Source organism: Momordica charantia, assembly GCF_013281855.1.
Source record: "Momordica charantia cultivar OHB3-1 chromosome 9 unlocalized genomic scaffold, Mcharantia_2.0 BLBB01000009.1, whole genome shotgun sequence".
NCBI lineage: Eukaryota > Viridiplantae > Streptophyta > Magnoliopsida > Cucurbitales > Cucurbitaceae > Momordica > Momordica charantia.
The window spans coordinates 4,550,561-4,564,364 of record NW_028275167.1 but is presented as its reverse complement, the minus strand read 5'-3'; the positions used below and the strand labels follow the sequence as shown (position 1 = coordinate 4,564,364).

The window sequence follows — 13,804 nt, the reverse complement described above, 5'->3', positions numbered from 1 at the left end:
GAATTAAACATTTTTGTTGCCAGAATTCTCATATCAATAAATTTCGTGTTCATAGAAAAAAAGGGGTGCATCATTCGGTTTGCATCTTATCAGGAAGAAACGAATATGTCATAAATTTTATGAGAACATCTATAAACTGTTTAAATGATTATAAACTTCCAACTTGATTTGATGATCTTAATTCTTTTGCATCAAGAGTGTGTTTAAGAGTGATGATAGAATTAGTGATTTTGAAAAAAGAGATCTAAATATAATTGATTTTCTAATATCACCATTTAAATCATACAAGTGACTTTTCTAAGATCAATTTTTTAATTTGTCAAACATGATCAATAGAAAATGAAAGTGATTTTGACAAAAACAAAAAGTAATTTTGACCATAACAAAATCACTCCCAAAACACACCTTACTTAAATATCTCTCTTTTCTTTTCTCTAGAGTGATAGAAACAATTCATACAGATCTTTGTTAAAATAAAATGGCTTCACGTTATTTATATATGAAGGATGATTTACACATTATTTATGTAATGTCCACTTGGTAAAAACAAATTTGTTCATGGAATATATTGACACCAGGAGGAGCAGAAATATACAACTTCAGCATTCACAAATCTAAAAATCACAGGCTAGCCGAAGGTCTTTTCTGTGCTGTAACACATGTATAGAAAGCCATCGTCGTCCTTGTATGACTCGTACACTGAACTCATTAAGCTGGCTGCAAAATTTGAATTCAATTATATAGCATGTTAGTAATTCGCATTGAAAATACTTGTTGAACGAGAACGCTCGTAAGAAAATTGAGGTTCATCAGCTCAAATGCAACTACTCTACCTGTTTGAGGCAAAGTATTCTTTACAAACACAAAGAGAGCTTTTCCAGGTGCTAGATGAAGCCTGTTGCTCAAAACATGGATGAATTGGCCCACAGACATGTCTCGAGGAATGAGATACCTTTAATCAATAAGAAAAAAACAAGCCATTCAACAAAGAGCAAATCTGTATCGACACGAAATGTATTGTTAATGTCACGATCGCAACTGGCTTCAGAATATAAACCTAGGCGAGATGTGGCATCTGATTCTTACTATCTGAATATGACATCCTATATAGTTTATGCAATACTTTGATTCGCTTCTCAAGTGGTTTACAAGCAATACAAAGCCTATTAAAGCTTTTAACACCACAGGCCAAATGGTGTTAATAATATACCTGCAGAGATCCCACGGTCGACAGAGAAATCGAATCAAACGTGTAACAACTTACTAGGGGAGAAAACTTTGGAAGCCAAAATGTTCTATAAACACAAACATAATTCAACTTCTAGAAACAAATAACACCGATAAATAAATAAAATGGAAAACTTTGGCGAGTCATATGATAGGTAGCCAGAAAACTATTGCCAAACAGAAACAAACTTCACCAATCAAGAAATCAAAGAGTGTTATGCTAAGGTGATAATATCTATTTTCATTCATTTGATCTCCAGAGATCGTAAATCAAAATGGTAAAATTGAGACATTGAGGAAGGTCAGACAAGCGGAAGAACTCACTTCTTCTTTTCCATCTCAGGAAGTTCACATTTGTCATATCTCTCAACAATTACCTGCAATTATGCTCACAATATTAGAAGAAAGCCCATCAAACCTGCCTTCATAGATTTTGGAGGCAATGAATATCTATCTAACATTTACACCTCAATAGCATTAAGAATATTACATAATTGAGCCAGCATATTATTTTCCATGATAGTGAATTTTAGGAACAAAGATAGTGAATATATCATCTTATAACGACAGTTTTTCATTTCCCGAGAGAATTTATTTCAGGAAGATCCTTCATGCCAAATTCTGCGAACTATTCTGCAGAGATTTCTTAATGCCAAGAATTCAACACCTTAACGACCGACATTAAATATCGACTTAATCCGCAAATTTACCAAGATCTGATATAATTTCTTTTCTTGACAAAATTCAAAACAGATCCACCAAGAACCGAATATTCTCTAATCAAAGATACATATGATGAGAAATTTTCAACTTACGGGGACTCGATCAGGATACTTGGCCAGGATTTCGAACGCCTCCTCAAATCGTTGCTCTATTAAAAAAAATTAAAAAATTCAACGCAATAATTAAACACGGATCTCGAAAAACATCAAACAAAAGAAAAATTTGAATGAAAAAGAACGAAAATCATCTCCAATTTCAAGCCAGAAAGTAAAATCATACCGTAGGTAAACTCATTCTTGAAGGATTTGGATTTCCCCATTAGCGCTCTCTTTCCGACGCCGTCCAAATGGATTGAAATGGAAGTATATTGGGGAAATGAGGAGGTAAATTTAAATAATATAATAAATTATTTGTTTATAATTATCATCAAGCGGGGATAGCTCAGTTGGGAGAGCGTCAGACTGAAGATCTGAAGGTCGCGTGTTCGATCCACGCTCACCGCATCTTTTGTGTTTTTCTCATCAAATATTTTTCAGCTTTGGACAATTTTACCCCCTTTCTTTTGAGAGCGTCAGGCATCTACGATGAGCCCATTTTTGTCTTTTTAGTTTTCACCAAATATTTTTCAGCGTCGTGCGAAATAACAATTCTACCCTTTTCTTTTCTTTTTTTTTGCTTAAGGAAATTCTACCCTTTTCTTAGAATAGCGTCAGATGTCAACTCTCACCACATTTTGGTCTTTTCAGTTTTCACAAGTTTTTTTTTTGCTTCGTGCGAAATGACAGTTCTACCCTTTTATTAAAAGAGTGTCGGGATGTTACTTTTCGCCATGAGTATGGGCTCCATGGGAATCTCCATTTCAGCTCCTCCCTTTGCAGCAAGAATGTGGAACATTGTCTCATTGTTTAAATGGGGACGAGGACGGAGAATATGTTTCTCATTCTCCCTAGCATCTCATTTCTTCTTCTTTTTTTAAGATATGTTTAATTTCTTTTTCATGGTTGAATTTTTTTCCTGATGAATTTTGAGATATTTTTAAGAAAATTAACAAATTTTCATTTGTCAAATGAGAATTTAACCATTGCAGACTTACTATGTGAAATTAACGTTTAATTTATAATTTTTTTTTTATAAAAAAAGCATAAAATTTGTGGAAATGCAAAATTTAAATAGGGGGCTGGGACCGGGGCAGGGAAGCCTTTTTAAGACCCCACTCCTAGGCTTCATTACATTTTTTTCTTCTCAGTTTTCATCAAATATTTTCAGTTCCAAGCAAAATGACAATTCTACCCTTGTCTTGTTGTTTTAACCAACTGGATTTGATAGGTATTTTTGTATTCTTCTTACTATTATTAAATGAGATAAATACCTTGACAATTAGAGGCCATGTGACTCTCCTCCCTATCCATTATTTTATAAATGAAAGGGCATCTATATATCAAAGCACTGTTCGTTCATGTTTTCTATCTCTATATTAATTTATTATTTATTGTTCTATATATGTTAGATGCTGATTTTTAGATGTATTCACATAGGTGCACATCGGTGTCCCACGTAAGTCTCTGTCTTCAAACTCTCGTTGTCTACACAATAAATCTAGCATCGATGCGGTGCTCTGTCGAATGTATCATGATGTTTAAGTTAGAACTTAAGTTGAGAGCGAATTGGTATATGAACCATAAAGAACGAGAGGGTAGTAATCTCAAGAGTGAGAGTCTACTTGAGAGTGTATGTCAAATCGTTACAAAAAGTTGTGTAGGAAAAGACGACTTACCAATTCATTAGGCTTTCACTTTTCATTATAGAGAGAGAGAGGAGGGAGAGGAGGAGTTTTCTTGTATGGGGCGGACACAAGGGAGTGGTATGTCGAAGCTCCTCCAAATCGTGGGGACCGCATCAGCATCTTCTTCCTCCCTTTGGTCCTGCAAATCGAGGGCATTTACGACATCTTGAATGGTCCTTCTAGACGTATCACAATTTGGGTATAGAGTGTTAGGTACCCTGCCCGTCGGCTGTCTTTTGTACGAGATGTTTAGATGCGTTTAGGAGTTAGTCTGGTGCACTTGATCATATATGGTTCTTTACTTGACTCGACTCACTTGTTTAGACAGGTCACTGATATGTAGCACCTCGATTTTACCCATTTAACCATAAGAAAATACTTGACTCCCTAACGGTAAGAACCAAATATTGTCGTAACCACCATTCAAAAATTGACAACTCATTATTTTTTTAAAAAGAATGTTTATGTTTGCATTTATTTCTCTTATAATTGTCAAATAATTTAATAATTGTAAAGGACAAGTTAACGTATACAATTTTTTATTCTGTATTATCCTTTTCACAAAGAGACAATGTGTGAACCCACTTGCCAAGGATGTGGCAAAGGTGTGACATGCCATGGTAAGAGTATTTAAGCCATAATTTTGTATGATTTTTTTCATGGAAATAATTTTGTATTTATGATTTTTTTCATGGAAATAATTTTGTATGTATTCAACCTTTTCTTGTATTTTTATTTTTGCTACACCCATAGTTTGTTTTTATCACTTTTTTTTCCCCAAAAATATCTATCTAGATGCGGAAAATCTTGAGTGATATGTGTTAAGATTTAGATGAAAGATTTAATATGCCTCAAATTATAATTATTACCTAATCAAATGTTTCAAAATTATTACAATAGTTAGGGTTGGGATTCGAGCTAACAATCTCTTGATTGAAGATATATGTCAACTAACACTGAGCTATATTCGTTTTGGTTCAAAATTATTAATTAGTGAAAGGTTGTACTTCATCAAAACATATAATATATACATGTATACCTACAATATGATATTGATGTGCATTTTTTCATTATAACAAGCGTTACTTTCACTTCATTCAATTTAAGTACATTTATTTCATATATGTTGTAATTCAAAGCTGGTAGATTAAAAAAAATGTAGATTCATTAATTTGCCCATAGTGGAAAATCACATAATTAATTCATGGCTTTTAAAAACAATAAAGAGGAATTGCATACTTAAACTAATGATATTCTAATTTTACGGTTGATCACATTACATGTAACTCCTTGTAGGAGTTAAATATTTTGGATTTCGATTAAAACAGGCGACATGATTTGAAATTTGTATAAACGGTACCAGATGTGTTATTTTTAAATGTTTTAAATGTTTTTTTTTTCCTAACATGAATTTTGCAACGTAAACTTAACTCAATGGTAAAGGCATATAACTATTTTCTTTGAAGTTGGAGATTCAATCTCTACCCGTGATATGCCAGTATAGCTTAGTGATAATTGACATATATCACCAACCAAGAGGTTGTGAGTTCGATTACCCACCCCACATGTTGTACTAAAAAAATCCCCACCCTTGATATTTATGACACTAATTAAAAAAAAAGAATGAGATCTAATATTGTATTTATGAGTCTTTATGGTAACTTGAACTTATTGGTTTGACTCCATGAGTAGTATAGAACCACCATCCTATTAATATGTCACCGCCAAGATGCAGGTCGTTGTTCCATAAATTCGATGTCCCTTTTCCTTCTTTCAAGTTCAACAAATGTGGCCAAAACGTGAGTTCGATCTCCTACCCCCACATATTATACTAAAAAAAGAATTCAACAAATATGAAATAGAGATATTTGATCGTTCGACTTTAAAGGATGAAATATTTCTCATTTATCATTGAACTATGCTCGTCGATGATAATTAAATTCACTATCTTGCTTCTAAGTTATACAATTTCACCAATATGAAATTAAACAAATTTAAAAAGTGGGTAGAGTTTTTAAATAAAAAAAATATATCAAGATGTCAAAATTGGTTGCTATATGGATTATATCATTAATACAAAAATATAAAATATCTTACTGATACACAGTTTTTGTATCCTTGATAAAGTATATCACTCACATACTTAATAGACTTATATTACTGATATAAAGGCTCTTATATTTGTGTTATTTTTACAAAATATTTTATCACGTGACAATGTGACAATCTTACAATTATGTAGCTAAATATGGTATTATTGCAAAAGTGGGCCTAATCACCCAAAACGTATGCTATTAAAATAGGAGAATTAGAGCAATTGTTGTGTCGGTGGAGATCTGAAGGGCTTCAATTGAAATGAATGTCGTCATGTCGGCAAAAGAAAAGCTTTACAGATCATCACCATCGTGCCAATTGCCATCAACACACATCACCGTCACTTCTCATTTCCCACTCTAGATCTCGACTACTTTATACATATAATTAACAAAATGTCAGATTTTATTTATTTATTTATTTAGTTATTATTATTATTTTTTAAATATCCCGTCACAAAAATGTGGGGTAGCTTCCAATCTACGATTAAGAGAGGAAATAGATTTAGTCACCATTTAATAAAGGTTGTCACTCTGAAGTTATAGTTAAAGTATATGCGTCTCAACGTCTAATTGTTGGTACTCTGCATCTTCATGGAAAATTCAATTTCACTGGAATCTTTGGGATCGTAATAAATGTCCTATCTACTTTTGTTTGGGATAATAAATTAGATTTTATTCCTAAAAATCGGAAATGATCAATTTTAATTATAAATTTTTTTTTTCATAATGAATATGAATCCTAGACTTTAAAAAATGTGACAGTTTTTACTTTAGTTAGACCTTTTAATCTGAGTTAAAAAAAAAAAGTAAAAATCTTCCCAAATCCACAAATTTAAACATAAATTAAATTATAAACAAACCAAGCATGTTTATTTCGAATTTTGGAGGGTCTGACATGTATGGCGAGCTTTCTGGCTGAGCTGACAGAGCGAATTATCCAATGAGACATGCATGCAATGAACAAATACTTCGATACTTAAGTCAGTCTAGAGCTCGAACTTAAAGATCGGTTCAAAACAGAATTGCTTACCTGTGAGTAGGAATGATGACGTATTTATAGGCGTCGAAAGAGAGAGCTTATCCTTATAGCCATTGCACAGTTTGTCACACTGTTGTAACTAGTTCCGCTACTAAGCTCGATCTGGATGTCTGAATAAACATATTATAGTAGAACAAGCTTCACAGAACAATATGTTGGGTAAGAATAGACTATCCTACTGAGGCTAAGCTAATGAGCTCGATAGTAGAAGTAAAAAAAGAAAGATACAATCATCTCTTCTCGATAATCCACGTGATAGGTGGTATTTTATCCTCCAACAAATCACAAAGAACAAATTCTAGCGAAATAATAACATACCAAATTTATTATTGAATAGATGTAAAAAAATTCACCAATTTCAACCAAACGAAGAAGAAGAAAATTAATCCAAACGTTTTTTATTTTAAGCTTTTGTATAGGAGTTGTATTTGTAATCCATTGAACATAATTTTTTTTTTTAACCATTCTCCAAATGGTTTCAAAATTTTAGTAAAGATTGACTCGATAACTTTTTAAAAATCTCTTTTTAATGCACTAATTACATAATTAGATATTTTGAGAGTGTAAATAAATGTTTATTATTATTATTATTATTATTATATTTTTTAAAGGCATGTGATAGAGAGAATCACAGATCTCGTTGTTGGGAAGACCAAATAAGTAAGCATTGGAAAAGAAAGACAAATTTATACGTTGCCAGCCAATCCATTGATGGCAAAAGCAAAACCAAATCAAGCCGCGTTTTCCCTTTCGTCTACACTAAAGAATTGAATTTCACTTTCCCCGAAAAAAATAAATCACCATTTTCTTTTATTATTTTATAAGTTTAAATAATAATTTTCGTCTTCTATTTTCAACGTCTATTTTATTCTCTATGTTTTACACTTTACTCACAAAATTTCTTAAAGTGTAGTCAAGAATTTATGTTAAAGGGTTTCCAATGTATTTAAAATATGTGTTAAAATTTTGTAAATAGAAATTAAATTGTTTACTTTTTAAAAGTACAGAGACCAATAGGCTATTTAAAAGTATAAACATTGAGAGTACAAAAATTAAAATAATATTAGGTGTCTATTTGATTTATGAAGTTCTAAAATAGGTACTTTTGGTTCTTTAAATTTGAGAAATTGTTTTAAATGGTCCTTGAGCTCATTTGTCGACTAATGTTAAAATAACGAGGTAGCTAAATTGCTAATTTTACTTGTTGAGAGAAAATATGTTAATTTAATAATATATTTGTGGATAACTTTCTCATGTTCCTGATCTTGAAGAGGGAACTTCTTCTTCGTGGAAATTCTTTTGAGGGAAGGAGCGCAGTTGGTTTGAAGCGAGCGACGACAACAGTGAGATTGGCCGGAAAAGGAGGGAGAAAGAGAGAAAAATTTACTCGCAAGTATATTATTAAATTAATATATTCGTCAAATCAACCGATACAATCAACAATTTAACCATATTTTAATGCTAATCAATTAAGGATTATATGAGTTCAAAAGATTATTTAGAATCATTCCTCAAATCTCATCCATGAAAAAAATGCCTATTAAAAAACTTCATGTAAATGAAGAGTGTATCTTACCATATTTATATTATATTCACAATTTACCTTAAAAAGTGTGACATTTTCTCTTCAAAAATAATTCTAAGATAAGACAAACACCGGAATAATTGGAGAAAAATAAGGAGAATAATAATTGAAAACTTGTGGGTGTGTGGAGGACTAATTTACGATTTTTTTTTTTAAATATTTGTAATGGAATGATTTGCAAGGATGCTGAAACTAGTGTTAGAAAACCACAATTTTTTAAGGAATAACAAGTCTATGTAGAAAGGAAAAAAAATCAAAATAATTTATTAGAACAAATTAATTAATACGAAAGATAATAAAATTTTCAAATAATTAACACTCCAAACCAACGTTTTAAATGTCGATATCGATGGAATTGTCGAGGTCTCAATTTAATGGAAAAGTCGATGGAAATATCGATAAAATATCGATGTCGATGGATATTTCAGGAAAAATTGTAAAAATAAAAAACTAAAAAAATATATTTAAATTAATAAATAATTGGTTTAAACAAGTCGTTAAAATTATTAATATTAATATTATGTCTATATTAATGAAATTTTGTTAATATTTTTTTTATATTTTATCGATTTGTAATATTATGAAAATGTCAATTTACCCCTCGTGTCGATATCGAATCCATAGATACATAGACATGTTAATGGACATATCGACATGTTAACGGATATTTAAAATCATGCTCCAAACACATTTTAAAGAAATAAAAATCACACGTTTTATGTTTAAGAAAAGAAAATCACACATTTAAAATATTTTTGTTAAATAAAATTAATTTAAAAACAACGTAGGTTGGAATTATAAATAACTAAGAAATAAAGTCAACCTAATTATAATTCAACGGTTTAACACATATCTTTACAGATCTGAAGTTGTTAACTTAAACATAGCTATCCGGTTTAGACAGCTTACTTATTTCCTTCAAGTTGGAGGTCCGATTCTCCATCTCCACATTTATTGTAGTTTGAATCTCACTCCTACACATTATTCAATGCATATATAATAATATATATACACGATAATGTTTGGTCAATCTTCCGAGTTTGATCTTTTATCTTCTCTCAATGTGACAAACACATGCACTACTTACCATCAAACGAGCACAAACTATTTGAATTTCTTAGTTTGAAGTTTTTTCTTCTTCCTCACTATCCCGACTCCAGAAAATAGAGATTTTTATTCATTTTCAAGGTCAATTTTTGATTTATAAATAAAAAAAATTGGTTTAAATACTAGCTTTGCACGTTACGTGCTTTTATCATTTGTTCATTTTAATTTATTTAATTTCAAAACGACTATTTTGATTTATGTACTTCTAACTTTTATGTATTTTAATTCCTATATTTTCAAAACTTTTGTTTTGGTACCTGTACTTTTAAAAAATGACTATTTTCATAATTTAAATTTATTTGATCTCATTTGTACGATTTACCATTTCAAACAACACTATACTCAATCAATTTTTTGAAATATAATCATAATTTTGTATCGAAGAGTTTCATTATGTATAGAATTTATTTTACAATTTTTAAATAGACATTAAAATTGTCACTTTTCAAAAGGATAAGGATTAAGATATTTTTTTTAGTAAAATAAGTGGGAGTGGAGGATTCAAACCTACAACTTCTTAATTAGAGATATGTGTTAATTACCACTCAACTAAACTGGTAGCACGAAGATAATTAAACCAAATAAATTTTAGAATTCAATATCCAAATTTAATGGCTACGCCCAAAAATTAAAAAGGTATGACGTGGCATAACACTAAATCAAAATAGTTTTGTTTTTCTATGATTGAGATAAGCACGTGATATTTTTCAATTTAAAACATTTTAATAATACTTCGACCCCAAAGTTTTCTCCTTATTTGGTCCGCAGCCCCACCATTTTTCCGTGGGGTAATCAGACCCGCCTCTGTGATCGCCGCCGCACCGACGGCCCGGACAACCGGTTGGCGGCGGTCACCGGTCAACCCAACCTTTCGGGAGTTTTTTTTTTATTTTCTTTTAATTTTAATATATTTCAACCCAATAATGATTTAATTGGCAATTGGGTGGGAACCGCACATCATTTGGTCCCAAATAAACCCCAACCACCCCATCTTCTTTAGTTCGCTTTGGTAGCCACATCCCACGTTTAGCTGCCACGTTGTATAATAATTCCATTAAATACAAATTTAGTTTTTATTTGGTCACAATTTTTTAAAACTATTAATTTTGGTGCATAAGATTTGAATTTAGTTTATTTGGTCTTACCGTTTTGAAAATGATATATTTGGTACCATTTAGTTTTTGATCAGTCTCTCATGTTTGAATTTAGTTTCTAATTGATTTTTAATGTGACTTGATCACTAAGCTTAATGTAATGATGACGTGACAATTAATGTATGATGACTAGACTTTTATTAGAATTATTTATTGTCTGAATATGGTGGAGATTCGAATTATGGCATATAAAAAGTTATTAATACCTTAATAATTGAACTAAAGTTAGGTTGACAATGGTTTCCACCATACGTTGTGAGAGAAGGAAAAAGGTCAGTTTAGATTTGTTTGGGGGTAAAAATACCTTGGACACGTGGAGGATGCTTACTGTTGTTCAAGGATTAAAATATCCCAAGTCCACCTCGAACCTGCCGAAGAGGTCGGGTTCACCCATTGGGAAAATGCTATGTATACATGCCGAAGTCCGATCTGATTGGGGTTCGATCTACTCGGAACCCGATAGGTCCGACATGAGGAAAAAACATGTAACCGCCAGTCGTGTGTACTGTCGGATCCCTCACCTATAAATAGACGACCTCATTCCACGCTCAGGGATCATATCTCACCTCAAACTAAATACGGAGTCCGACCTGTACTGACTTGAGCTTCGGAGTGTTTACCCTCTTGTGCAGGTTCACTCTTGTGTTCAGGTCGAGCCGGGGACCAGGTTCGAGCTAGGTTTGTAAAGTGTCGTTGTGCAGACCTTTTGCATAAACAAGATTATAATAATTAAGATTTTAAAATTTTTTTCCACCTCTGTAATGTTATATTATTTAGAGAGAGTATCATTATTATTATTATTGTTTTTTTAGTACAACACGTGGGGTGGGGGATCAAACTCACAACCTCTTGGTTTGAGATATATGCAAATTATCGTTGAGCTATGCTCGCTTTGACATTATTATTATTTAGGGGAGCTCAGGATAATATAAACCATCAAAATTTATTGAGTGGGTCATACCTCAATTAAAAAAATAAAAATAAAAAGTGTTTAGAAGAACTAATTGTTATTTAATGACAGTACCTAATTTTCGATTTTGAAGTCAATGGAGATATGATATATCCATCATTGATACTCATGGATGATTTATAATTTTCAAAGTTACAATGTTGTAGAGATAATAATAGGGAAAATTAATTAGTCAATATTTTATAATGATTTTGAAGTTAATTGGCTGTAAATGTTAATAATTCATCTACTCCATCTAGATAATGCCATAGATTATTTTAGCTAGTATCTTATTTTTAGATTTATTTTCTAATATTTTACTTCTTCAATTGTTATTATTATTTTTAAATAACTTCTTGAATTGTTTTATATGTCATATAAATATACAATAATATATATTATGTCGTGCAAAATGATTATATGGAGACAAAACCGTCACATCGCTTAAACAATATATGAAGCTTACCAAATTTATTCGTACTTGAGATGAGTTAGTTCGATCAAAAATATTATATTGGAAAACATGCTAAAACACTTGTAACGATTGGGAATGCGGTGACTGGATAAAGAAGATATTATAGACATGTAAGTGAGAGACAATATCTCCATTTGGATAAAACCAAAAACAAAAAATCAGAAAAACTTATGCTCCAAGTGGATGGTACGTTGTCTCTAACATACTTCTAATCTCTCTAACTTAAATCGAGTTATTCTCGACCAAGAAATGATGTGTTATTGAATATTTCTTCCAGAAAAAAAAAATCATTTTCAAGGTTTTGGTTGTGGTTCATGATTTCATCATTTCTTTTGTTGGTAAGAAAAGATGTGGTGCAGATTACTATGGGTTGGTGACCAAAATTGCTTCACTTTCACCTGCCTTGAAAAAGATTTTGGATCATTTTACAAACTTGGGTTGGTGATGATAGCAACATTTTTTATTTTCAGCATTTTAAATGGATTCTTTAAATAATTAAAAAAAAAGTAACTTTTTTTAACAAAAACAAATGCAAATCCTCTTTTTAAGTATACAACCATAAAATTATACGTTTATATAAATTTTAACTTTTATTTTAACTTAAAAACAATAAAGTATAATCTTTACTAATGAAAGTTAGAAAGAATGAAAAGAAAACAATTATTTTAAAAATTTATAAATTGTTTTCGAAAATAGTTTTCTATTTCTTTAAACAAAAATTCGTCAAAAAAAAAAAACTTTTATAAATTTAGAAGTTATTTTTTCTTAAAATTTTAGTGTTTTAATGTACAACTTTTTCATAACAAATTATTTTTTTCTTTTATTTAAAATTAGGGGTTGGTGACACAATAGTTCCATTAAACATTACAGCATCCTAATATTGAGGAGTCATTTTATAAAGATTTTAAATTTCATTGTGGACTCAAAATTAGGTTGGTTCTATTTTGATCTCATAAATTTTCAAAATATTTATTTTTATACTTAAACTTTTAAGTTTCTTCCATTTTAGTCCATAAATATTCAAAATATCTATTTTAGTCTGGAAGTTTTAAAACAACTATTTTAGTGATTGGTATGTTACTCTACGCCTAATTAATATTCCCTTACTTAATGTTTGTCTCAAATCCATTTGACTTTAATACAATATACTCAAATCGACCAAAAATAGATAAAAACAAAATAAAGTTGAACACTAAACTGGTTAATTTTTCAAAATTCACAGATTAAAATAAACATCTAAAAAGTTTAGAAACCAAAATAGAACCAATTTAAAAGTTCAGTAACAAAAATGAACGTGTTATTTTTTTAGTACGACTAATGTGAACATACAATCGAATTTAAATTGTTCCTATTGAATTAAAGTGGAATTTAAAACTTTTTAAAAACAAACATTTCAAAATAGCTTATGAGAAAATAAGCTCTAGTCCTATGGTCTTCTTAGATGACGTTACACGAGTCAGTTCTATTTCATATATTTTCTTCTTGCGATTAGCGAATATATTGTCTTTTTTGAAGACCTAAAAACCCAAAATAAAAAAAATAAAATTGACACATTGGAGTTATATTTTGCCTTAAAATGAGTGCAAAAAGGCAGCTGTAGAGTCGCATTCATGACCCCACGTTTCCGAGAAAGACCTCAAGTCTTAACCTAACCTTCCATTTCAAG

The 13,804-nt window shown here is 30.7% G+C and overlaps 1 protein-coding gene and 1 non-coding gene across 2 annotated transcripts; one reads left to right on the top strand and one right to left on the bottom strand.

Annotated features, from left to right (window-relative positions):
* Positions 1 to 464: 464 nt before the first annotated feature.
* Positions 465 to 2,349, bottom strand: APG8H (Ubiquitin-like superfamily protein). The gene is made up of 5 exons (XM_022289684.2): positions 2,230 to 2,349; positions 2,043 to 2,098; positions 1,552 to 1,604; positions 834 to 952; positions 465 to 717 (listed from the first exon to the last, which is right to left on the bottom strand). Exons 1-5 carry the CDS (start codon positions 2,267 to 2,269, stop codon positions 629 to 631), a joined length of 357 nt encoding a protein of 118 aa, XP_022145376.1. The 5' UTR covers positions 2,270 to 2,349; the 3' UTR covers positions 465 to 628.
* Positions 2,350 to 2,380: 31 nt separating this feature from the next.
* Positions 2,381 to 2,453, top strand: TRNAF-GAA (transfer RNA phenylalanine (anticodon GAA)). Its single transcript has one exon. It is a non-coding gene; the product is annotated as a tRNA-Phe (tRNA).
* The last annotated feature ends 11,351 nt before the right edge of the window (positions 2,454 to 13,804 follow it).

What these genes read in the sequence shown, in the direction of transcription:
- APG8H (XM_022289684.2), bottom strand. Translation starts at nt 2,269, where the DNA reads ATGGGGAAATCCAAATCCTTCAAGAATGAGTTTACCTACG. An exon ending in CAAGAATGAGTTTACCTACG is followed by an intron (nt 2,099 to 2,229) that starts GTATGATTTTAC and finishes TTTTTTTAATAG; the next exon opens with AGCAACGATTTGAGGAGGCG. An exon ending in AGTATCCTGATCGAGTCCCC is followed by an intron (nt 1,605 to 2,042) that starts GTAAGTTGAAAA and finishes GCATAATTGCAG; the next exon opens with GTAATTGTTGAGAGATATGA.